This window comes from Channa argus, chromosome 5 (assembly GCF_033026475.1).
Source record: "Channa argus isolate prfri chromosome 5, Channa argus male v1.0, whole genome shotgun sequence".
Lineage (NCBI taxonomy): Eukaryota > Metazoa > Chordata > Actinopteri > Anabantiformes > Channidae > Channa > Channa argus.
Window position 1 is genome coordinate 25,876,781 of NC_090201.1, and position 27,401 is coordinate 25,904,181.

The following is a 27,401-nucleotide window of genomic DNA, read 5'->3' on the forward strand; positions in this document are numbered from 1 at the left end:
TGGGAATCGAACCATGTGGCAGGATGATGAGATGAGAACGTGCACAAGTCATCTGTTGATTGTAAACTGTGTTTTCATTTGTGTTATTGCATTTAAAGTAATTTCAAGCCATGGCGTTGAAGCATTAATAGTACATCCTACATTTTTTAAGATGTGTATACACCACCAATATTTTGTTGGACCACCTGTGCCTTTTAAAGTCCATTTCGTTTTAAGAGCATTGAAATAATGTGCAGATCGTCCCAGTTTGCATCGACCCGCAAGAGCGAAAGTTTATGCTGAAGTCACAGCGTTGTAATAACAGACGCACTTTAGACATTCCGACAACGCGCGGGGGCCGTGAACGCACCATGCTCTCCTGTTGCTTTGAGAGGAGGCAGGCCGGTGATTTTCCGCTGCTGTCTCCGGCTCCCCGTTTTAAGAGACAAAGGTCAGAAAGAGAGGCTTATAAATAGGCTAAAATATAGGCTACCGACGCGTCCATCCCTCAGTCGCTCTCACGGACACAGGAGGACAAGGACAGGAAGAAACGGACAAGGGACCGCGCTGAAAGGACATTAAAAGGACAAAATAACACCCCAAATCACATCAGCAGAACAGGTAACGGCAGAAACGACATGTTTTTTTTTTTTTTTTGCAAACCTTCAGAGCAGGGCTGAGACGCACAGCTGCTGGGCGCTCGTGCTTTTTATTACAAGAGGTTTTCTGACCCGTTTTTATCTGCGTCTTCTATTGTAGCTATTTTGCAAACCGCGCGCGGCACTGGAGTAGAGTTTATGGGCATTTGTGGCAGGGCAAAACCCCCTGAGCTCCGCGTTTGTTGCGTTAAGCGCTGGTCTGACTGGTGGTGGTGCAGGGATGTGAAGACAGGTGAGGAAGGGAAGTGGCGATGTGGACTTGGTATGTGTCTTGATGAGTCCAGGGCTTCTCGTTTTGGAGCAACAGCGGAGCGCTGTGGCCTGTTTGTGTTGCGGCTCCTTGCACCTTACACACTGCAGCCAGTACGAAGGCAGTGTGTGTGTGTGTGTTTGTGTGTGTGGAGGCGGGGGTGTTGATGAGAACCTAATTTACTTTGCTGGAACTGGATTTTTTTTTTTTTGAATTTTTTTTTTTTTTTTTTTTTTTTGGGCGAAATTAATTTACATTTACCTTACAAAGCTCTGTTTCCACTGGAATCGAAATGCTCCTGGTTGACTCTCGCTCTGCTTAAGCTGAACTGCGTCAGTGACATTTGCATAAAGTTGAGCTTTTCGAAGACTTGGCCTCGCGGCGCAGCGGGGTTCTAGCTGCACCTGAAGCGCGCAGCAGTTCTGGCTGATGCTAAAAACGCAGCAGGAGAAGCAGAAATCCAACCAAGTGTCAAATGAAGTCCAGATTAAAACATTGACAGAAAAACAATTTCAATCAAGAGTTGGCTCAACTATCTGCAGGTGTGTGTGTGTGTGTGTGTGTGTGTGTGTGACGTGAATCTTTTGGATGCATGTCAGGTGAACTAAAGCTAAAGGAGCCTTGTTCTGTCAGTCATTATATTTTTAAGTTGACGTTTCAAAACGTTGGTAATTTGGATCATAACTTTCTCCGGACAGAATGAGGCCAGACTCTCAAACCTCACTTTACAAAGCTGAAAAGCTGCCTCTGTCTAATCTCTGCCTTCAGACAGTGTAACCAGATGAGCTGCAGATGAGCTGTGACACCAGACACAAACTCCAGCCAACTCTTCCAATTAGCAACACGAACTCTCTCTCTCTCTCTCTCTCTCTCTCTCTCTCTCTTACACACACACACACACACCTGGACAGCTTATTATTTATGCATTGTCTTATTAATGGATGCAACTCCTCACCAAAAGTATAAGCAGCCACTTAATCCACAGTATAGATCCAATGAGGTGCGTCTAGAAGCATCATTCACTCTCAGACTCGAGCCCCTTTCAAACATGCACCGGAATTCAGGCATTTCCCAGACTTTCTCTGGAGGTGGCGTATGTGTGAACGCAAACACCCAGGTCTGTTGACCATGACATTACTTGGAATTTACCTAGCCAGTTACCTAACCTAGTGCAAAGTCCGGATTATCTCCACCCGCGCTCATTTGTTACTAGAGGAGGTAATGATCCAGAGGATTCAGCTTGAGTTAGTGGGCACGTTGATGACCTCCATTTCCTGTGACTGCCGCCAAACCGGGCAAATACATTCTCTTTTCATCTTTCCATTTCATACACCGAAAGTCCAACTTGCTCCTTTCTCTTCTCCGTGCCCAACTGTCTGATTAAATTGTAAGTTGATATACTTGCACTCAGTTAAATAAGATTTTTATATAATTTTTCTTTGGCAAATCTTTAGAGGTTCTGGTAAACTGTTCCGCAATTTTGTAACAGTGGTATCAATACAAAAGGGCCTCAAAGTGCTGGGATTCGATTGTTGCAAAGTTGAGGGCGACTGGCTTCCCTTAGCATGATTTCTGAGCCATCAGAGTTTGACAGTGGCATGTCCTTCAGGTGTCTCATTTAGTTTTTATTATGCCACCTTCACTCTGGCCTCCTCAGGCTTCTCGCGAACATGGCATTGTCTACAATAGGCGTGCGATAATGATGCATCACACAGAGGATGCTGTTTCACTCGTAACACACTCAAAAGCCCCGTTCCCACACGCATTGGAATCCTGACATTCTCTTGTCTCTTCTCCAGCCCGTTTCAAATATGAACTCCAGACAAAGTCAACAGCCAACAACAGCACAGGAGATTTACGCAAACTGTTAACCAAAGAGTTTCTAATAAGAAGATTGTAGATGTCCTTTTTAAGTCTGCTCCCTTTAGGGTTTGGGATAGCGGATCAGACTGGGGAAGAAAAAAACCAAACAAAAAGACAGACTTCCCTTTGCCTCCAGTAAAAAAAAAAACACAACAGATATAAAGTGTGTTTCAGTTTTGGTTGTTTAATCGCATTGTTTTTGGATATTGGACATTTCACATTGGAATCCTTGTTATTTTTTGCTGGATTGGATTCAAAGTGCTGCTGAATGAAACCATACTTTGTAAGTTGTCATTATTTGTGATTGATACAACCTGTCTGGTATTTTATTTTTTATTTTCTTTTCTTAACGGTGCTTTGTGTGTCTGTGGTTGTACTGTCAGTAACAGCAGCTAACACAAACCTGTAATTTATTGTGGTGTCATTTGTGTGGTTTGTGGCTGCGTGGATCTACTGGCCATTCAACATGTTCAGGCGAATGAACGGGTTAAGTCCGACCTTTTGTTTTTCCCTCCTTGAGCAAATTATTGGTAAAATCCAAATTCTGGAAAAGTCATCAAATGTGTTGCTTAAATGTCAGAAGGCTGCTGTTTAGTGATCAGTTCATATGACATGTTGATGGAGCTGAAATCACACAAAACACTGGAATATACATTTGCCCTTTTGTCTCAGTAGGTTTCACCTCAGGCTCACTTCACCTGTCTTGCATCTTCATACACGTATTAAAACCTGTACAAGATACAACAGCTCCACGTCCGGGCTGTTCACTCTCACCGTTGATTCTTGTGCACAGGAAGGATAACGGGCATATTTGCAGTTTCTAAATAACCTAGCTTATTATAATATTATATATTAATTCATTATATATGATATAATTTTTTATGTAAGGTGCAGGGAATTCTTCCACATGCATGAATGTTAAATACTCTTAAATGTATCAGCCTGCGTGTTTTGAGAAGCCTGTTTTGCGGGTAAAATGGTTATATTCTCTTAACTGTAAGGTCGCTGATACAGCGGAGTCTTGATATGATCATGCAATTTGTTTTGTTATGAATGTTTGATTCCGCATTTCAAACTGCACCATATTAGGGAAGTGACACTCTCAAAGCAGTGAGAAGGTGGCGATGCTCATGTTAAACATCATGTGCTCTCTGTCTCTCTGTCTCTCTCTCTCTCTCTGTCTCTCTCTCTGTCTGTCTCTCTCTCTCTCTGTCTGTCTCTGTCTCTCTGTCTCTGTCTCTCTCTATCCCCCTCTCTGTCTACCCCCCTCCCTTTCTTTAATTTGGTGTCTCCGGTTTGGGTTGTGATAGCAGGCAACAGGTTCTGGTTCCATTTTGGATGAGTGCCAACACTGGAAAGTTACCCAGAGTTAGGCCTAAGAGGCTTATATTTTTATTTGTCTGCTTTAGGAAAGATTGCTAGAATCTAAAAGCCCCTCAAACTGCAGTTAGACCAGTGTTTGTGTTTTTTGACAGCTTTTCTTCAGATTCTGAAGTATAGAATATTTCGGAGCTGACTTCTGGGCGCTGGATTTTAAACCTGTCAGGAGGTGATATTGAATCATGTTTCAAAAGGGGGGAGTAAGGGTACCTGTGATTGGTTACAGGTAACAACTAGCTCCTTTTTTTTTTTTAAAGTATTAGCATTACAAGCACAAACACAATAGAAGAGAGTGAACCTGTTGGAAAGCAAACCAGAACTATTAACACTGCATGTTCAGGTTATGGGAAGTCCCAGGTTACAGTTTCTGTGGTTAAAAAAAACCTTATTGGCTGATTAAACTGGTAACTTGGTTACGTCTTTGCAGACACAAACCTTGGTGTGTGTGTGTGTGTGTGTGTGAGAGAGAGAGAGAGGCACTGGCCCTGAGTTTAATCTTATCTTTACTGCGCTCTCTATCAAGCATGACCATTTAAATCAGTCATCATGACCTCAGGATTGGTATCTGGGGACACACCTCAGGGTTAACTAATGTTTTCTTTGTGTGTCTTTTGGCGTTTGCGTCCGATCCAGCGATGGTGACGGTGAGCTCAAGCTTGGACTTGTGCTTGTGATTTGACACACCTGATCTGAATGAAGCTGTTAAACCCTCATGAATTACTGACAGACTGTTGTGCAGGAACACCTGGAACCACTGTGATGCACTTGGAGGTTGCGTAATCTAAAATTTGAATTGTAATCGTCAAGATCTTTTAGATTTCCTTTTGGCTTCTGTAGGCTGGTGCACCTTCTCTTGCAGCCTGTGCCTGGGTCTTCATGTGACTAGTGGGGGGGGGGAACAAAAAACAAACAAAAGTACATCACTGGTACGTGCATCTCTTCCTGTGTGCCGGTGGGTATTTCAACAGAAAGTTTCCAGTGGCGTGTTTACACTAGCAAATGAAATGGAGTGGATTTGCTAAATGTTGGGCCAACTGGACATTCATTTAAGTGAAAAGGTCGTGGAATTTTCTGACTAATGCTTGTTTTCGAATGTGAAAGCGGCACTGTGAGCGGCGCTGCGTTTGCTGCAGACCTGTTTACACTTCAGTCATATAAAAAGTCCTGAGGACTAACCTGAGGTTAGTGGAATGTGTGTGCATCAGTGAACTGTGTTTCCACAGTGGCTTCTTCAAATGAAAAGCAACATCACGCAGTTATGGAGCAGGAGCTGCTGTCAAATGTTTAGAAGCACATGTCCTTGACGTGATGTGCGGCTGGACCTTCACTGCTGCTCTACATATTAACTAGCATGAACCACTGACCCACATACACCTGCAGCACACTACACGTCTTCTGTGTCATTAGAGTTGCCCCATTAATCTTTTATGATTTGTTATAAATGTGTTGTCGTCGTTTGAACAGCCAGTAATTGTGGCTGACGGCTCTTAACAATATCCTTTACCTTGGCAGCTGGAAGTGATAACAGGAAAAGATGTTGATTTACAGCTTGCACACATGGGAGAGTGAGGTTCAACTATATTTAAAAGAATGTCAATGTTTGATGCAGGTTAAATGACTGACTGTTGCAGACCAGCGCCCCCTTGAGGCGGCCGGACGCATTTTCCTTATCTGTTCTTGAAAACGGAATCATCTGAACAACCAGCAAACGGAAGCAACATTTAAATGACAAAAATGTGCAGCCGTGACAACTTCACCTCTGATGACGACCATCTGAGATGCAGCTCTGAGAATCTGAGAATGGAGGAGCTGTTGGCTCTTCTCGGTGAGCCAACGACTACTGCGAGCATCACCTGCCAAGAAAGAACTGCCGGACTCAACTTTCAGTCGAGATGGCTGAGAAATTCCAGATGTGCACAGAATCCTGGAAAGCTTAAACATGTACAAATACACGACGCCAGAACAAGCTAGTGGGTGGATTCTGGGCTGAGAATAGGTTGTTTGAAGAGTTTGACTTTCTTTAAACAAACTACAGTTATTCTCCAGTGTCACGAAAGTCATTCTTCAGTGCTGGTCTTTGTCTAGTCGCTCTGTATGAAAGTTCTGTTGCTTTGGAGTAAATGGGAATAAGTTTCATCGCAGAACAGTCAGTCAGATGCATTTGTCAAAAACTGACACCACTATCACCATCATGCAAGGCCCATAAGGAGCAACCTAAGGTTTTAGGGTATGCCCAAGGACCCTTTGACATGTGGACTGGAGGACGCAGGGATCGAACCTCCAACCCTTTGATTGGTTTGGCAATCCGCTACGGTGTGACACTCAATTCTGCCGCCAAGTGGCAAAGTAATCCCCTGGTGAGAGTGTCAGAAGCTCAAAAGATCGTCACCTGTTCCCACCAACACACTGAGACAAAGACAAGCGCCCAGCACAGGAGAAGCAACTCATCCGGACCAGAATCAGCAGTGGACCTACACCTGAAGGACAAAGGACTCTCTTTTGAGGATGTCAATTTAACCATTTTGGACGGAGAAGACGGATGGTATGAGAGAGGAGGACGTGAAGCCATTTATGTTCACATGGAGAATCCTAATCTCAAGAGAGGAGGAGGCCTCAGGCACAACCTGTCTCCCATTTTTCATGCTGCTCTTTCATGTCCAGGAAGATTGAGACCACTTCACACATCCACCAAGAGGGCCACACCTAAAGACCCCCATCTTAGGGGTTTAGGGGGACTATTCAGGGTGGAACAAAGGCGTCTCTGGAGGATAGAACTGGGTTCCATTATTCAGACTGAAGAAGCTGCTTGCTGCATGTGATGCTACGATGCCACACTCACTGTCTCTTCATTCATTTTTTTTTTTATAACAAATTTATAAATTGAACCGTTTATATGGTGCGTATGATTTTATTTTATTTTTTGGACTAAATTCTAATTTGATGACATTTCATTTAATAAGACTCTACAGCAATGTAAGCACCATCTGCTGTTAAATTTACAGAAGTATTATTATTGTCACCTGATTTATGACTCAGACCTACTGGCAGCAGACTTTAAATATGATTTTTGTCTTTTTTTATTTCTGTAACGTCCCGTCATCGGTCTCTGTTTCTCACAACAACTCTTGTTGTGATATTCTTTGTTACACTTGATGTCATTCTGGGCTGTATCCAAACTTTTTTCCTGTTTTCATTCCCCATTGCACCATATACATTATTTCATTGCACCATATTTTTTCTTTTTCACACTGTTTTTATTATTCTATTGTTATCTTTCAGAAAATACCAAATTTAATTTGTAGCATGCCAGATGCCATTGTTACAAATGGACCTGAATGGCCAATAGTTTTGTCAACACAACACATAATAATGTGATTAAGACATAAAACGAAGAGCGGAAAAGGAGGAGGATGAGGAGCAGGAGAAGGGAAGGAGGCTGTTATTATGTGATCAGCCTGCTGGAAATGTACATGCTCCTAAATAGGACAGTGTGTGTGTTATGTAAGTGTGTGTGTGTGTGTGTGTGTGTGTGTGTGCGTGAGTCGCTGCCTGAGTTCTGAAGTCACTGCATGCATGTCCAAAACCTGGATCCAGCGATTGCACACACACATAACTCCAGACAATGAGTCTCTGTTTCACACCAAGCACTTGGATGAGCTTTGTATGGTCCCACAGTTCATTGCAGCTCTCACAAGCACTTCTGCTCTCGAGAGGTTAGTTTGCAGGCAAACATGCAAAAACAACATTTCCAGCTAATTTATCGTTGAAGTCGTCAGATGACTCCGATGGCTTCTGACTGCCTAAAAAAACTTAATAGAAATGAGAATCCTCTTTAAGGTGACATGCTCTTCGGGGGCTTTAAGTATTAGCAGCACAGTTGATCCGGCTCGCTGCTCCGTTCTGTCTGTCACTATCATTATTATATTAAAATAAAAACTAATATGGAAATAATCAGTTTTGAAACAGAAATTTCAACTGAAATAAAAGGAAAAGTAGATTTGAAAGAACTGGTATTTTACAAATATTGATTTTATTCACCCAAGGCTGTTTACATTTCTCTAAATTCATCTTTATAAACAGCCCAGATTCTCCAGCCTGTAATCTGATGTGGCCTAAAGCACAAACAAATTAAAGTGACGTACAAGTGAGTCTCATGAAATGAAAACTTAGGCGAAAGTAAACTGTTGGAATTAAAACTATAGATAATGTTTGCGGTGAGCTACTTCCTCTTACAGGTTTTTTTGGTTTTTTTTCACATTAATTTGCTTCTACACTGGAAGCGTTCTCACTATCAGCCATGGGGCGTTTGCAGTATCTACTGATAGGCACCGCGTTTCACAGACATAATGGAGTCCGTTGTCTCTCCAAGCAGGAAATACTTACACACAGATGCAGACACAGAGCGAGCGCTTTCGGTTTCCTGTTTGGGTTATTAATTAACGGTATAGGAAGTGTGTGTGTGTGTGTGTGAGTGTAAGTGTGTGTGTTGAAATCCTAGATACAGCGTGAGATGGACGAAGAGCTACAGTACTGAGAGGCACCGAACAGCCATGAAGTTTTATTCTGTTTGCTTTACATCTACATTCAACGTTCCAGATGCGTTGTTTTCAGTCGTCCGTCTCGTACACGATGGAACAAGTGCATTCTTACTCCACCCCCGCCCAACAGCTTGTTTTACCCTCTCATTCAGCTGCACCCATGGCCCACAGCATGTTTTCACACTTCAAATATATTTTCAAGCCTTTTACATCGACAGCGACTGTGCACTGGGCTGTGAGCTCTTCCAAAATAGCCTGAACACCTTTTATTGTAGACGCAAAGGAAGCAATGAAATGGCTGCATGTACGGCTAGTATTTATACCCAGTGTCATGCAGGACGCATAACTTTTTAGAATCAAGCAGAAAACCTATTCGACTGGCGAGCAACTTAACAAGGCTGAAACAAAGTTGGAAAACAATTGCTACCTTAATGTGACTGTTTCTCCAGTTGTCATAATTTGAATTAAACTACTTTTTCTCGGTCAGGTGGAAAAAGGCCCGTGTGTTCAGAATAAATCACATTGTTTTAAACTGTCGGTTGAAAACAAACTGCCTTGTCTCTTTAGTACAGTGGTAGCTGTACTAATCTTACAGCTATTTTCTGCTCGGCTCACTGCTTCCAGTTTGTGATTGACTGAAGATCATGGTAATCAGCAGGACTGTCGAGGACCAAAGTTGATGACCACTGTTTTTGGCAAACTCAGAAATCGACACGTACGGTAAAAAGGATGAGTTAAAGAGAAGTTGGGTGCACGGCAGGCTGGCAGATGAAATTAAAAAACACAAGACATTTTACACAGTGCTGAACATCTGCTGACATTACAGTTCTGGTTTTGTGGATGTTGTTTGTGCTGCGCTAACCAGCGGCACGTTTATGACAGATGCATTAGTAAGAAAACCAAGCAACGAAGGTCGAGGAGGAAAAGTTGGTTAGTTTTGCTCAAACACATTCACTTGCTTAGGTAACAAGTATTAGACTCGTGAACCCAAGGGGGCGGGGCTGTGGGGTAGGGGTGATGCTGCTTTGGCTTGCACATGACTGAGGGAAGCCTCATTTGTCTTCAGCGAGCCAAACCACAATACTCTGCTGAAAGCTGAGTGCCACGGTCTGTTGTGGATGCCTTTTAAAAAAACAAAAAAAAAAGCAACAGCATCGTCAAACGAGAAATGGGAACCGACATTCATCCATTGACTAGACAGGCTATAAAATGCATTTCCATAGTTCGGCAGGGACTGAAGGTATTAAACTAAGCTTCAGACGGATGCTTGTAAGGAATAGTGGGGTGTTAATGATCCTTTTGAACATCTCCATTGATGGAAGAATAGCAAAAACCAACAGTTTCTAGGTCCTTGAGAGCCTGGAGAGTCAAGTGTGTATATTTTAAGTGCTGTAAAAGTAACCACGGTCATATACTTCACATGAAGACCAAATTGTACTGTGTACTTCCTAGTCTGTATTTTACTAAAGAGCATTTATAGCAGTTCCTCTTTTCTTCAAAGGTTTCAGTCCCAGTAGATTGTTGGTGCTTTACCTGGACTTTACTCAGCCCCTGCAGCAGGTGGCCAGCCACCATCGAAAAGCATGAAATGTCGAGTGTATTTTGCATTTGACAGAATATTTCGGTTAGGTTTGTGTGACCATGCAAACACCCTTCTCAAAAAAATAAAGGCGGCTGTTGTCAGTGGGTTGAGTTCAGACCAAGACTTACTTGATTCTCTCTCGGTCCCCTCTTTTTACAGAATGGCTCAAAAAGAGAAACTTCAGTTCCTCAAGGATTTTCACAAGGACACTCTGAAGCCGTCTCCCGGTAAGAGCCCAGGCACCCGTCCTGAAGACGAGGCAGAGGGCAAACATCCCCAGCGGGAGAAGTGGGCAAGCAAGTTGGACTTTGTTCTCTCTGTAGCTGGTGGCTTTGTGGGTTTAGGGAACGTCTGGCGTTTCCCGTACCTCTGCTATAAGAATGGTGGAGGTAAGGCCTGAAGACACTGATGTTTATTTATACATAAAAGCAGCTTTGGATTAATACTGATTATGTTTTGACCTTGTATCTTTTATCTGCTTTTCTTTATTTTGTATTTCATCACTCCATCCTTCCTTCCATCCAGGTGCATTTCTCATCCCCTACTTCATTTTCCTGTTTGGCGGAGGTCTCCCAGTCTTCTTCCTGGAGGTCGCCCTTGGTCAATTCACCTCTGAGGGTGGCATCACATGCTGGGAGAAACTCTGCCCCATCTTTACTGGTATGTAGCCACTCAGTGCTGAAATTAGATAGCATTCCATTCTGAGTAATAATATAAATGCTTTCAGTCTAAAAAAAATTTATTTATTTATTTTTTTTAGCTTTTGGACTAATTTATACACAGAAAATTTTAGGTGCCATAGTCATGGATTGATTTTTTTTTTTCTTTAAAAAAAACTTAAAAAAAACTTAAAAAAACTTTCAATTTGAAATGAATATTTTTTTTTAAGAAAGTTGAACAATTGAACCCAGAGATTAAATGAATTTTGAATTTATTTGAAGACCCACAGTAACATCCATAAGCAATGTTTTTACAATGAAATGGTCCCAAAAAGGGCTTTAAACTCCAGCACAACTCTGAATTGCGATGCTTTGCATAAAGTTTCAGCTCATTGTTTAGCTGTTAGAGCCGCAACTGTCACTTTCACTGTTCTCGTAGCATCACTTTCAGTTGGAAATGCTCGAAAACCCTTCTGTACTCTACCTGCTCAGCACCAAACAGTGAGACAGACACTGTTGGCAACTAAAGTGTGAAGTTGGTGGAGACCAAAATCAGAGCTATGATTAAATTATTAATAATATGATAAAATAAATAATAAATCATATTGCAGCATGAATGCTAGATGTTTGAATATCAAACTTTTTGATACCGTGATATGTTGGTGTTACAGTGACAGTTTGTTTCTGTCCCCAAGTGGCCAAACCATTAGTTGTAGCATATTAATCTTCGCGGTATATGGTCAGTGTTTCTAACAAATATACTGTGCTATTCTTAAGTCCTCGCTTCTTCTGGTAGGTGAATATTATGCCATTATAGTTTAAACCACCAAGAATCGCTTGACAAATGGTGGATCCATATCGCACGGTGTCACTTTCACATACACGTTTGACTAAAAACATTAACTGCTCAAACCGTTTTTTATTGTCAGCACCACCTGGTGCCTGCTCCATAGGTCCACCCACTGCCCCACCTTCGCGATATCTCAACGATGAGCACAGAGCCCAGTGCCGCCAGCCATTTTCCTGGGTTAACTACGGAGTTTTAGAATTTTTTTTTTTTTTTTCCAGACTCATGTTGTTTTTCCCAGGGAAATGGCTGAGCAACACAAGGCTGAGTCACACCAGACTCTTCTCCAGTCAGACTGCTGAGACTTTACCCTGCAACCGTTACCAGGCAACCAGGACTGCACTCGTACACCAACACACCGAGGCCTCTATTCTGCTTTAACCTGTTCTAGCTCTCACTTTGCCTCCTGTGAAAAACCAGTTCTATTCCAGGAAAGCACATTTGCAGTTATTAATTTACCGGTATTACTCCTTTTACGAGATCAAGAATGTTCTTCTTCCTTTAGTCTGACCTCTATATCCTTCTGATATCACTCCTGAGCTTCTCAACTTCTCTTTCTTCATTTCCCTCCTCATTTCTCACCTCCCCCTCTCCTCCTGTCCACTACCAGCTGAATAAGGTTATCATAATCAGCTCTATATTCAGCTCCAAGTGGGTATTACTTCAGTGTTTCTGTAGTATTCATACTGCTGATTCATCTTTAGGACTCTCATGTCAGTAATTTCATTATCATGTTTTAATTATCATGCTGTCACGTACACACGTACATATTGTACTTTCGTCCTTCAGACGGAATGTCCCCTCAATGTCTGACACACACACACATGAAAAACACACCAATGAAATGTGTACAGTGTCCTGAATCACACGTTGCTAGAGAAACCGCGCGGCCACAAATCAGGGCGATGAGAGAGACATCTGAGGGGCGGGGAGGTAGATTGATAAAGACAAGAAAAAGGGGGCGATAAATACCAGCAAAGAGAGAGGGAGTTGAAAAGGAAGAATGAGAAGGAGTGAATAGTAGGAGGAGAATGAAAAAGATCAACAGTTATTTTTTTTTTTGTGATAATCTTGCAGGAGAATCATTTTTCTTTTTTAGAGAATGAAAAAAACTCTCATCGTGGGCTCATTGAAAAGAAAAGGCCCAAACGGGCAGGATTTAAAAAGAGGACCTCGGGAAAATACCATATTAAAATCGAATATGAAATTAAATGGCCATCAAACATTGGCAGCTTTGAAAACTGTCTTCAAAATTTCAGAGAGGCTGTGCAACAACGTAAACACAGGGCACAGCAGTGGTAACGACGTTAGAAATTAATACCGCCCCGTGTGGGATAAACCTTATCGAGTCTCCACAACTACAGGCACCTGCGCTCCCATCTTCTATGCAGTCAGTAACGTTTCCTCTGCCACCATCTCAACGTGCACCTCATCCATCCTGGATGTAGAAAAGTTTAGAGGAAGAAGTCTGTCATTCAGGGATAATTAGCCCTGAGTCTGCCCCCTTGTGGCTAATGTATGATGCTAAATGCATATGCTCAGGATGAGTTCATCATCACATTTTCAGTTTATTTTACCTGAAGAATGAATGTTTTGGATCTTTAGAAATTTGCATTTAGCTGTGCTGCTCACTGTAGATCCAAACTACCACAACTGAAGACGATAAGTGTCTGGCGTGGCCACTGTGCTTCCCAAGCATAACATTTGCAAGTCCAATGAGGAGAGCAAACTGAATGACTAAGTCACTTCTGAGCAATAAGTTGAGCCACATTCTCATGGACGTCATTGTACCAGAAAGGAAATAAACACTAATTAAAAACTCATTTGTTGTGTCACTGGGTGGAGAGCCACACCCCCACATTAAAAAGCTATCATCATATTCATGCTTATCCAAAGAATCGACTATCGAGTTCCCATTATTTTAAAAGCCTTTGTTGTTTTTTTTGCAAGAGTAAAACATGCAATGCTTCCATTGGCAAATTATGTCAATTCCACTTTTGTCAAGCATGTTTAAAGCATGTTTGCAAGTGCACCTAAGTCCTCATTCGGTTTACACTCACAAATTCTTCCTGTCAGGCTGCTGAAATGGCCACAATAATGTTCCAGCTTCAGCTTTTTACAATCTCTCTGACACACTTGACAGATTATTTAATCGTGCAGTGAAGATGCTAACATTTCCAAGGTGTATTTAAGTTATACCCTGTCTGACTACAAAGTTAATGACTGACTGTAAAAGGCTAAACTAAACCTATACTAAACTACTACTAACTTAAAGCTTAACATCATAGAAAAACCGTCTTCTCCGGCTACAGATTCTATCAGCAACACACACGTCTAAACTGGCTCAGCACAACTTTTGTAACATAGAAATCATATTTATGATCTGTTCAACAACTGCCGAAATATCTGAGTGAGGTCAGCCGAGGTCGCCCAAAGAGATGAAGGATGCATCTGTTTGTTTGATAAGCTCTGTGTGTGTGTGTGTGTTTGTGTGTGTGTGTTCAGAAATGTACATGCTTGGCAGCTCCTGATTAGCTGAGCGATTAAAAGGGCACGATGTGATGAAGTAGTTCTCTCTCTCTCACACACACACACACACACACACACACACACACACACACACACACACACACACACACACACACACACACACACACACACACACACACACACACACAGATGGTCAATGACGTTGAAGGACATTCATTTGGATGAGTGGCCTCTGTTGGGTCTGTGCACCGACTGATAAACACACAAACACACGTGCGCTCACACACACAAATTGTTATAATACTTATGAGGACCACAATCGTTACTTAACCTCTAACCTAAAACCTAATCCATGCTCCACCCCTGACCCAAATCCCATCTCCTACACCTGTTCTCATTTTGGGGGGGAGGGGGTGTGTTATCTCATCTCATAATCTTTGTCTAATGGAAAAACACGCATGCACATAACCTTGGTTTGTGTTTACCACCAGCTCTTTCTTGAGGCCAGTACATGGGGGGTGGTTCCTCCCAAACATATCAAATGAAATTAAAGTGCAGGTTGATGCTAAGTGTATTGTGGGTATTAGTGAAGACGGTCAGTGCAGCGAGTGCTAACGCTTTCAAAGGGCTTGCAGTTGGCTCATAGTAAGTGTCATGAGTGAATTCAACATTCAGCAGTGGGAACATGGTGCACAAAGTGTTTCCTGATATAACAGAGAAACAGAGACAATCCACCACAGGAAGTTAACAGGAACCTTAAATAAACTACAAATTGGTGTCTGGGCCCGTGTGAAGGTTAAGTAAAGGAAAAATACCTTTTTAACTTTTTAATTCAAATATCAATTCATTTTATTTTAAGCATTGTAAGGATTGTACATGTATTTAGACTCCACTTTTTCCACAAGTCATTTATGGTCAAACTACACAAACTCCAAATAATTTGACCGAACAAACATCTGTCCTTTCTCATTTCATGACATGTAACACTTGTTTCATTATTAACTGATTACTGTTGCGTCCTGTTTTCGGGCCAATCAAAACCCTCCTCTTACACAAACTGTGGAGCCACTGCATGGACTAATATGGTAATAACTGGGTCCTTTTTTGAGGAAGCTTAAATTGTTACTTAGTGGTCATATGAGGTCAGGGTTTTAAACTGGCTCATGTGCAAGCGCCAGATGTTGTTTATTTGTAGATAAAAATAGTTATTTTACGTATTTAAAAAAAATGATTTGCTTTAGCCCATGTGATTTTAATTAACTGGAGTTTCTTCAGTTTTGTATAATATGTTTTAAACTATGTATGTTTGATCATCACCTTAACATTTTGACTTCTCCTCTCTGCAGGCATTGGTTATGCGTCCATTGTGATTGTGTCCCTGCTGAATATCTACTACATCGTCATCTTGGCCTGGGGCCTTTACTACTTGTTCCAAGTAGGTTTAACAGAAGAAAACATGAAGCCATTCCTTTTTTTTTTTAATTTTTATTTTTTTGTGTGCACTTGGAATAAACAATTTCCTAACAAATTAGTTGTTGCATTCTCATATTGCAGTACTTCTTGCATTTGTTTGCCAAAATATGAATCAAGTCCAGAAACATCAGTTGCATAATTTTCTTTGTGGACTAACTTCACTCAAACTGTGTTTCTGTGTGTGTGTCTTAGGTCAGATTGTAATATCTGTTACTCGTCCTACCTACCATAGCATATCACATCAATGACATGGAAATACGAGTTATAAAAGTAAAACCTATAAAAATAAAAAAGGAAATGGAGTAAAAAGACGTATCACGTTTTTAGCTGAATTGCATGTACAAAAAAAAAATGGTTACAGAAATGAATGTTTTCACAACAGCCTTTTAAAATGATGCAAGTTGAACTTAGAACTGTCCGTCAAACTGAACCTGTTGGTGCCGCAAAATGTCTTTTTTTACTAGCTTAAATCAAACCGCTGAATATTTGCAATTACAAAACTTAAAGCAAAGAACATCAGCTGCCAAGCAAGATGCTCAGAAGTGGACTGTGTTCCTACACGTGTCCCATCATTTGCTGCACAGTACAACTCTTTTTCTCATCAATGACAGAGTGCGGGAGGCCAAAATTTATAGTACAAATTGTAGGAGGAGTTGAATCCCAACGGAAAGTTAACCTGAGCGACATCTGCCTGCAGGCAGTGATTGCAATGGGAAGCTGGTCATTTCAGAACATTTATGAAGCCCTTTTCCTTGAGCCATGGCTTCCCAAACCCCAACCATTCAACCGTATTGACTAATTCTAACGATCTTTGGCTCAGTTTAAATACCTCAAGCAGATATTCATAAGTTCCTGCGGCTCTTTATTAGTCGGACATCTTTGTCTGCAACCAGGTTCTTGGCTGACCTTGATAAAAAGAAACCAGTGAATTGTATTATTTACTGGTAGAGAATTTCCCGTGGCCTTTTTGTTAATGCTCATGTTGTGACCTAGCACAGACAAAACGGATATATATATATATATATATATATATATATATATATATATATATATATATATATATATATATATATATATATATATATATATATATATATATATATATATAATTTTTTTTTTTAAAGTACACCCTTGGTGATCAGCTATGAGGACAACTGCCAGCCAATCAGAAGCAAACATGTTCCAAAGCTAAACTTGTGTTTTTTTTGTTTTTTTTTTTTGCATCTCAGTGTTTTCAGCCAGAGCTGCCATGGGCCAAGTGCAATCAGCCCTGGAACACAGATCGCTGCATTGAGGACACCTACCGCAAAAACAAAACCCTGTGGCTGGCTGCCAACGCCTCCAACTTCACCTCCCCCGTCACCTCCCCCGTCACCGAGTTCTGGGAGTGAGTTACATAAGAGCACACATACATGAACGCTTGTGTAATCACACATTTTGCAATGTTCTTTGTCATGCGACAGTGTGACATTTAAAAATATCCTATTACATGGTCGGTGGACATCAAAGAACCTGTTTAGATTTTTTGTTTTTTTGATTAACTGATACGACCGACTGGAGGTATTTGCACCATAGGTTGATTCGAAAGGCTTAAGCTTAATATTCCTTAAATATTTAGCAGCTGGTGGAGTTGGAGGCTCTGCCAGAAAGAACCTATTGACCTGTGCAAAGGGCACGGGAAGGAGCTGACACATCAGTAGCGTGGCCATAAGGCAGAAGCAAAAGCTAATGTGTAGATAATGTAATTCCGAGAAAGATTCACGGTGCCTTCCATCAGTTGCTGATTCACTTGAAAGCAAAATTGTTGTCTCTAGTGTCGACTGGGTTGCACAGCTAACACATGCATACATGTTAAGAGCTCTTTCCTTTTTTTTTTCTTACAGGCATAATGTCCTCGGCATCACTAGTGGCATAGAGGAGATGGGTGAGATTAAATGGGATTTGGCTGTGTGTCTGCTGCTCGTTTGGGTCATATGCTTCTTCTGCATCTGGAAGGGAGTTAAGTCCACTGGCAAGGTAAATGTGTTACTGACCCGTTTTTTTTTTTTGTGTACTGGTTGTGTTGCTGTTATTGCAGAGTAAGATTCGGTTTCTCTGAAACTGGCTGAACTTGAACAACAAGAACAAAAAGTTTGGGCTTTTATCATTGCAGTTCAGTGACGTCAAAGATCATTATAATGCTGCTCATATGACTTAATTATTTTTTTTTTTTTGTTTGTTTTATTTCCTCTGTGATCTGATCAAAAGAACAATGAAGTGCTGTGTTAAGAATAGTGTTCAGGCTGAGCGAAGGGAAGTGCAAGGTTTTTCAAAGACGTGGGGGCCTGAGGAAGTGGTGCATGTTCTTCCAGTGATGACTGTCTAAATCCTTTATGTTCTGTACAGAAAGTGAATATTACAGTGGAACATAGGTGCAAAACACAACATTTGAGTTCAGTTCATTCATCTGTACATAATTTGGGGCATTTGGAATTTGACTAAATCCTAAAATAAACATTTTAGAGCCATTAATTTGTTAGTTGGTGCCAGATAATCTGCCCTATAAACTGTTCCTCCTAATCACTTGATACCAGGAAACATCCAAAAGCTGTTCGTGATGAGAGATGACAAATACGATGTGTGTGTGTGTGTGTGTGTGTGTTAAACAAACCTAAAGAATGAATAGATGTTCCAAAGATGTGTTTCAGTTACTGGAGTAGATTTGTGGAATAAGCTCAGTGATGAGTTGAAGATTCATCATAAAAGATGACTTCATTATCAAGTCGAGATTGGATATGGGATGTAAAACGGAGAGAGGCTGGAGATGTTAGGTTAGTTCGATGGTGCTAATTAATTTGAGCGATTGGAAATTCAGCTGTCTGGGTACTGTTGGTGAGAAGGGGAGGAAAATAAGCTGTAGCTCTTACACCCTATTCGTCTCAGCATCATAAAAGGAAAGTGTGTGTGTGTGTGTGTGCTTGCTAGATGAAGAAGAATACACTACATTAGCAATGTGCGACCTTGTTTTTCTGCATCTGCAGGTGGTCTACATCACTGCCACTTTTCCGTTTGTCATGCTCATCGTACTGTTGATTCGTGGTGTGACACTACCTGGTGCTGCCGAGGGTATCAAGTTCTACCTGTACCCTGACCTCGCTCGCCTGAAAGACCCTGAGGTAGGTGCCCCCTTGCTTCTAAATCCCACCGTAGCATCCGGTTCCTGTCTCTTCCAATAGTCGAGCAAATGAAACAAAGCTGTAAACGCTGCTCCCTAAATGTCCAATGTGTCAGGTCAACGCAGACATGAGCGAATATGATCAGACACCTATAAAATGTGCTAACATAAGCATAAATAAATACACTTTACCTGTCTCAGAATCTATTCACTGTGAAGAAACCTTAACCTTTTTCTTAACTCCTCACGGCCGCTCTGTTCACACTGTCTCCCCTTGTGCTGGCAGGTTTGGATCGACGCTGGCACGCAGATCTTCTTCTCCTATGCCATCTGTTTGGGTGCCATGACATCCTTGGGGAGCTACAACAAGTACAAATACAACTGCTACAGGTGAGATATTAGTTTTCAGGAGCCTGGCAGTAGGGGAGAGAGGGAGTGGATCCTTGTGTTTCATTAACAAATCCTCCTCATGACATATGTGTGACATAGGGACTGTTTGCTGCTGGGAGCCCTCAACAGTGGTACCAGTTTTGTGTCTGGCTTCGCAATATTTTCCGTCCTGGGCTTCATGGCACAAGAGCAAGGGGTGGACATTGCTGATGTTGCAGAGTCAGGTACGAGGGTTCTGTAAGGCAGCAGTGATGGTGGGCGCTGCTTCCTGGTTAATCAATTAAACAATAGTTAAAAAAAAAAAAAACAGCAACAAAACCCATAAGAGAACTAGTCCAACACGTTCAATCAAACACTCCTTGACAGAAGCATAATGTGAGAAAATGTGACGTGTGGGCACATTGAATAAAGCAGGTTGGATGCGTTAGGAATTAGGGCTGAGCGAGGCATGTTGGGGGCATTTTTTCTTTTTGAAGAGCAAGATTTGGAGACTAAGAATGGAGAACCGAAGCTATAGTGCACACTCAGTGTGTCAATGGGCAGTTTACCTTGTGCCAGCTTGAACGTGTCGGTTTGAAGAAGTTTTCGTAACTATACGTTTTTTTTTTTATTAATACCCTCAATCTTTTCCATGAACTTGTGCAATTTTTGCATCCATATGACAGTAACTCTTTGAACACGTTACTTTGGAAGTCAATCACAGAATTCAGTTGTTGAATAAAAAATGCCAAAATGGATCTTATCTTTTTAACATGCCAACAAATAAAACTGAAGGAAAATGTGATCTTCCTTTTACTCTGTTCCATTATTAGCTCATAATAGAAGGGATGTTGACTTCAAATCAGACACAAATTGTTATTTGTGCTTATAACAGAACAAAGATATTTCCAGCATCAAGCTCGCTTGGGAAACCCAGGCTGCATCGAATGCTGCAAGATTAGCCGGTTTGACCAAAGCTAATGTAGTTTAGTGCAGCGCGCCAAACTCACACCGTCCATGCTGCCAGCCCAGTCGAATATGAATATTGAGCAATTCTGTAGTCTCTGGTGCCACCTTAATGTTGGGGTGTGCAGAATTGCCCAATATCAACATTGTGTTTGGCGAGTGGGTTTGATGCTTCACAATTTTTCCAAAACCTAGTGTAGGTCAGTGGGGTATTACTCCAGGCAGAACTTGAAAATCCTGGCACTTCTGGACACTCGATTGCGAACAAGGAGGTAAACATCCAGGCTGAGAAAGTGTCCATGTGCTCTGACGGAAAGGCCGGGTCAAAAGGAAATAAACACCACTAAAGCACGTTTTGACAATGATTGCTTGACGTTGAATAAATGCAATGTGCACGAGAAGATGTGCTGACACGGAGCACAGTGTGGATTTCAATGTACGCGTCCCTGCAATTGATGGAAGAGTGTAAAACAAATTTTAAAAAAATTCTGTATGAAAACGTTTAATTTCACTTTTGTTTAGTACATAAAACCAACCACTCATCTCACCGCTTGACATGAATTCTACAAATGTAGGTTTGATCGATGTTCTGCTAACATCTTCCCTGGCAATGGGAGTTGGCATCACTTTCTGGAGTCAACGTGGTGTTTCGTTGGATGCCTTGTCATCATTTTGAACCAAAACGGATCATATTTATCAGCTGCATTGCTATTTCGCTGTTATGGCTGGTTCCCTGACTCTTTACTTCTGTTTTACAATTCACAATGTAGCAGCAACATCAAGTTAGACTTCAACATAGATATTTTTTTAAAAAGCATTGGCTTTTTATGAGAACTCGGATTGCATTCGCTGCTGTTTTGCAACAGTCATTTTGCATTTCTTATGTGAAGGGTCACGCTTGAGGCAGGGATGCAAAATAGCTCGAGTGAAGTAGTGGTTGACGTGCTTTGTTATTTTAGACACCAGGATGCACTCGGTTCACCTTCTCCAGCAGCTTTTTACCTCCGTGTTTAAGGCTCTCAGCTGCATGGAAAGGTGAATCCAGCGTATCTTAATTAGGGTAAATATGTCATATAATTGCTGTTGTTTTTACAGAGAATTCTCAGTTCTGCATAAATGCTACAATACGCTGTACACAACTTAAGTTATCGAATTCTTTTGCTCATAACTTAGCTCAGGCAGTATGATGCTCAGGAAAATGCATTAGTTTAGGATCCACATGTTTTTATTATTGGTCTATTTTCAGTTAATGTAATCAGTGATTTCCTGGCCATACGTTATTGTAAATGGTATGAAACGCTGTTATGTTTTAAATGCATACAGTTAAAGCTGTGTTACTGTGGAAGTTACAGGTAGGTGAAGATGAGCTTTAGACGTCACCTAGCATCTTACAATGACCTAACACACACGAGCATCTGTGCACACGTTGATAGGCATCCACATCTGGTCTCCATTGTTTAGGGTCTTTTCTTCCCACAGGGATGCGGATCAGACGAGTTTATATGATGCTAACGGTGCCTCCGCACACTCTTTTCCTTCTGCTTTCACCAACACCTCCCCCCCTCCCCACTCGTCTGCAGGTCCAGGTCTGGCTTTTATTGCCTACCCCAAGGCTGTAACCATGATGCCTTTTCCTACACTCTGGGCTATTCTCTTCTTCATTATGCTGCTGCTGCTTGGCCTCGACAGTCAGGTTAGTAGAAACTGCCACAGCGGAAGGTGAGACGTCAAGGAAGCGATAACGCGCTTAAAGCGCTCGCGACTGTCAACAGTGGAAGCGTGCGTGTGTTTAGCAACAGAGACGAGTGATCACGCTTTATTACAGCAGTAAACTAAAGGCGCAGGAAGCAAAAAGCCGCGAAGCTAAAGCTTGTAAATTGTTTCTCGATGTGTCCCTGCAGTTTGTGGAGGTGGAAGGGCAGATCACATCACTGGTGGATCTGTATCCGTCCTTCCTAAGGAAGGGTTACCGCAGAGAGGTCTTCATCGCTATCATCTGCTGCATCAGCTACCTGCTTGGGCTCACTATGGTTACCAAGGTAACAACATCATAAATAAGTAAACAGTGAAACACAAAGGGCAGCACCATTAATCATCAGCAGAACTTGTATAAAAAAGAAAAAACCCACTTGTAATGTCATGAACTGCCATGTTTTCCCGCTTGAGGAAAGTCCAACATTTACAAAGTAAAGCATTTATTTAGTCTACACATGCACTCAGTACCTACTGGTGTGTGTGTGTGTGTGTGTGTGTGTGTGTGTGTGTGTGTGTGTGTATGCTGTGGTTGCTGACCCCATTAAGCCTTCAGCCCACAGCCTATTAGACCAGAAACAAGAGTATTCAGACAGCTATTAGTGTCTGTCCTTCGGGAGATGACAGGGGACTATTTATACAGTCAAGTCATGAGAACTTCCCTTTCCTGCTCCTAAATTAATAGATACAGTAGACCTGACTTGGCTTTTTAAAATCATTTCTCCTCCTCCTCCTTTACTATTCCCATCTCTTTCCCCCTGTTTCTCAGCATTTTCTTTCTCTTCTTCCTTTCCACGCTCTCATTTGCGGCTCCCATCTTTCTCCGTGATTCTTCTGGATTGTTAGTCTTCACACTTTTCCCCGTTTCTCATTTTCATCACCTACTATATGTTGTTTTCTCCGCTTTTTGTCTTGTAACTTGTAAATTAAGCTCCTGCGCAAATCTGCCCTTGCGGCAACAAACCCTTCTGACGTTTTTGCTTATCAAGTACAAGTGTCGATGTTATAATGTCCCAGGGAACAGGTCCTGTAAAAGCCGTTGGAGCAGCAAAACGAAACCATTCGGATTCTTTAGATTTGCCTCAGCTTTTCAATATAATGCCAATTCATGGCCGAGCAAGTGCCGTTGAGGAAAGTTAATTGAGGCAACTTTAAAGTTTGAAATCTGGGTGCCACACGCAGATTTAGCAAATTAAGTTGACTTTTTAAAAGTTTGGATTGACAGAAAAAGTAATATGTGATCAGTGATCGGATATGAACAAAGGAAGCAAAACATCTTAATAGCAGCTTCTATATATACAATGGAAAAAAAAAAAAACTTTATCACTGGTTATTATGGTTGAACTTTATCATCCATCATTCTCTTGATTCATCCACATCCCCTCAAACTATCAACCTCCCAACCTTTGTTTCAGTTCTCACACAACACCCAAACGTCTGCCCATTCTATTTTCTGCCCTGCATCCCTCCCTTGCTCCCTCTCTCCATCCCACGTTCCCATGACAACATCTTTTTATGGCTGCAGCGGCCTGGTTCAAGTTTAGGATTCCCATGGATGTTAAAGCAGTTTTGACACTGGACACACACGTGAGCACACACGCATGTCTCCAGCTTGCGTTTGGTCATATTTGTCCCGGTATATCTCTGTCTCCACACTATTTTTAAATGACTTAACGTGCACAGTAACTCCTGTAACTCAGTTCAGTAATAAGGACAGAAAGGGGCATTTTCTTTTAGCTGAGTTAACAAGAAAAAGAAATTACCTGGAGAAAACCTTTATTTTTTTCCTTAAACCTGTGTTAAAACCTGTCTGTTTTCTTTGCAGGGTGGCATGTATGTTTTCCAGCTTTTTGATTACTATGCAGCGAGCGGTGTGTGCCTTCTGTGGGTGGCATTCTTTGAATGTGTAGCTGTTGCCTGGGTATATGGTGAGTCAAAACTCTATATTGTGAACCTATAAGATGTTTACTTTGAGGTTTCGATGGCTACTTACTTACAGCCCTGCTGTGGAATATTTTTTATTTGGAGGATGAAGTAGAACTGAAAAGTGCACTGTTTGTCTGTTTTTGCAGCTTCCATTGTCTCTCGAATTAGCTCTGTTTTTGAAAAGTGCCTGAAAAACAAATCCTGCCTTGCCTATTGATTGCTGAGAAATATGTCCCGTTGCAATCTGTTGAGTGAACGTGAAAATATTTTTCTGTCCCTGCAGGCGTTGATAATTTCTATGATGCACTTGAGGACATGATGGGCTACAGACCAAATGCTTGGATGAAATGGAGTTGGACTGTTGTTACCCCTGTACTGTGCATAGTAAGAGGTTTTATTTTTTATTTTTTTACTAAATAATGTCTAGGAGAACCAAAGTCAAAATCCTTTGTAGACACAAATGACGGGATACAGAAACCTTCCCTTTTAAAGCTGATGGGACCTTGTGTTCAAACATTTGCTCCTCTTCCTCTAGGGCTGCTTTATTTTCTCCTTGGTCAAATACAAGCGACTGACGTACAACAAGGTCTACAAGTATCCTGACTGGGCGATTGGAATAGGCTGGACTCTAGCCTTGGCCTCCATGATCTGCATCCCGATGGTGGTCGTCATAAAGATCATTCGATCCGATGGGCCCCTTATTGAGGTGGGTGGTGTTTTAAGGCCTTTTCCAATGCAGGTTTTGTTTATCGATGAATTAGTCCCATTTTTTTATATTTCATCTCGTTTTTTTTAAACATTTTTCTATCGCATCGCTGCTCTCTTTGGTTCCCTTAAATGCCTTTAATCTTTGCATCCCTTGTTCTTTTCCGTCTCCATCGTTCATTCCTTCCTGCAGAGGATCAAAGCAGTGGCAGCCCCAGTCCGTGGTGGCGCCAGCTCCCGTCCTGCAGACCACCGTGCCCCCAAGGAGCTCTCCATTCCTCTGGATCCCAATGGGAACAAGGGCCTTCTGTTGAAGGCTCCCACCCACACCATCGTAGAAACCATGATGTAAAGGAGTGAGGTAGAGGGTCTCCATGAGATTGCTCTCCTCTTCAGTTTCTGTCCTCTATAATTATTCTAAAGCTAGCTAGCTTTTTGTCTCTATGTCTGTCTGGTGGACTGTTAAGGGTTTTAAAGAAAAAGGTCCAGTTTCAAATGTTTTAGGAAAACTCTTAAGTAGTTTGCTGTTGGTGGTTTCCTGAAGAGGGTGGCAGTCACATTTTAAATCTATTTTTGAAATGCTCATAAGCTGTTTTTTTTTTTTTCTTCTTTTTTTTCTTTCCTATTAGCTGTTGTCGTGTTTCACAGTAAAGTGGCACATTTGCACCAGCTACCGGTTACATTCTAATCTAAAAACCGTGCAAAGGGGTTGTCGAGTAGTGGAATCAAACAGCCTTTCGTAGCCACAATATCAAAAAGGTTTCCGACCCTGATCACAAAAGGCACTTTCTGGGTCTCTGTTTGCTGAATTAGGTGCACATGTGGGACGGCTTGTGCCATAACCCGGTTGCGTGACTAAGGCAGAAACGGTGCAGCATTATTTACTGAAGATTAGTTGGTTTTGTTTATTGCCTGATACAATTAGAGATAAACAGGTGCGTGCGCAACATCGTACACACGGTCAACAGATTATTTTCCTGCTTAAATCAAATCTAGAATCAGATATGGACATTTCTCTACCAACTAAATATGACTATTCATAAGTGAAAACCTGGAGCCTCCAAAGATTATTTTCCACCCCTTTTACGATAGACCAGGGGTCACCAACCTTTTTGAAACTGAGAGCTACATCTTGGGTACTGATTAATGCGAAGGGCTACCAGCTTAATACGCACTTTGGAAATAACAAATTTGCTTAATTTACCGTTAATTATATGCTATTACTAATAATTAATTCAATTAATGATAATCGTCTATGTAAATACACAGATCATGGTAATGATTTCTCACAATAACTATCAAATGTGATTTTTAAAAAAGAATAACAATCAGAAAATTTGATGCAGCTCATTGGTAAGTGCGATAGACCAACTGGATTGGTCCCTCACCTTTAGGCCACAGGTACACAAAATTACAGCTAAAAGAAAAAGAACAAGAAAAATCAGCTGAAAGTATAATTAATAAAGTCGACAACAGCCGTCGAGCCCTTACCGAACCAGAATACGGGTTCTTAAATGCACCTTAATCCATATTCCCATCATTGTTTAGCCATGAACTATGGCCCATGGAGAAAACTAGCACTGAGACTGTGCAACGGCACAAAGAGAGGCATCTGGAAGGATCTGAAAGTGTGGAAGCTGAACCCTTGAATGTGTTGTCTGTGGCGTAATGTACAGTGGTAGCTAATCCGTTTATCTATATCGATCTCTATCTTTCTGTCCTACACCGGTTTACAGTACTTTAGTGACTGCACTAGGCTTACAATGTTGGATTTGATTTATTTTCTACAGGGGAAATGACATCATTAATCGCTTTTCCTCTGAAATGTTTAGATTTTATTTTTCAATTAATTATAATGTATTCGTATTCACTATTGATGATAGTTGCTGTAGTTTTTATGTAATTTTTACTCCTTTCATTGGGTAAAATTACTAAGCTATTCTTCAAATCATATTTACAGTGGCAGCCATTGGAACATAGTCCCCATCATGCATATTTTCAGTGTGGCACACTAACATATCTACAATTATCCAGAAACGTGTGTGCAGTAATAATAGGAATTGTACAGTGGCTCCATGTGTCGGTTTGGGGGGTGGGGTGTTGGCTTTCCTCGTCTGCAAGTACCGGGCGACAGCGATTGTTTCGGATGAATTCAGCCCAGCAATTGGTGGGTTTCAGTCCATCAGAACCCATGTGCATCGTTAATCTGCACATAAAAGCCCCCAAATGGACTGGAAATTCCAAAGAATTGTTGTGCCCTCTTCTTCACCTATGGTCTCTCTCCCAGAAACCCAAAATTCACATAACAGTAGTTAAGGATGGATAAAAATGCAGGTTAATTTTTATTTTCTTCCTCTAAATTTTCCTGAGAATTGCACTACATTTGGATGGAAGCCAAACCTTAAAGGTTAAACATCATGGCACCAACTAAGTGACTCGAGGCAGCCGTTGGTTCGAAGTCAAACGGTGTCGGACTGTCGCAGTCCGTTCCACCCGTAATCACGTTGAGAGGTTGACACGGCTTCCATTTTAATCAGCTACATCCAAATACTGCTAGGAAAAAGTTTTTGCCCCTTGTGACGACTGCATCGGCATTTCAGGCAGATTCTGCAGAAGGAAAAACAATCTACATTATACTTGTGTCACCAGCGGCCATTGGTAACACTTTAAATCACAGCGCGTGACTTCCAGGCCAAGTTCAGCCGACCCACTCTGTACTTATTAGTAAAACTACCATCGATGCACCTATGGATTGTTTAGTTGTTACTTGATGACAACAAGCAAAAACTTAACAAGATGAGAATAGGAA

General features: G+C 41.5%; 1 protein-coding gene across 1 annotated transcript; it reads left to right on the forward strand.

The window, feature by feature from the left end:
* Positions 1-354: 354 nt before the first annotated feature.
* Positions 355-26,868, forward strand: LOC137128265 (sodium- and chloride-dependent taurine transporter-like). The gene is made up of 15 exons (XM_067506120.1): positions 355-600; positions 10,411-10,640; positions 10,777-10,911; positions 15,594-15,682; positions 16,950-17,107; positions 17,604-17,736; positions 18,741-18,875; positions 19,161-19,264; positions 19,364-19,488; positions 21,790-21,902; positions 22,111-22,248; positions 23,787-23,889; positions 24,171-24,271; positions 24,423-24,593; positions 24,786-26,868. Exons 2-15 carry the CDS (start codon positions 10,412-10,414, stop codon positions 24,942-24,944), a joined length of 1,893 nt encoding a protein of 630 aa, XP_067362221.1. The 5' UTR covers positions 355-600; position 10,411; the 3' UTR covers positions 24,945-26,868.
* Positions 26,869-27,401: the final 533 nt, after the last annotated feature.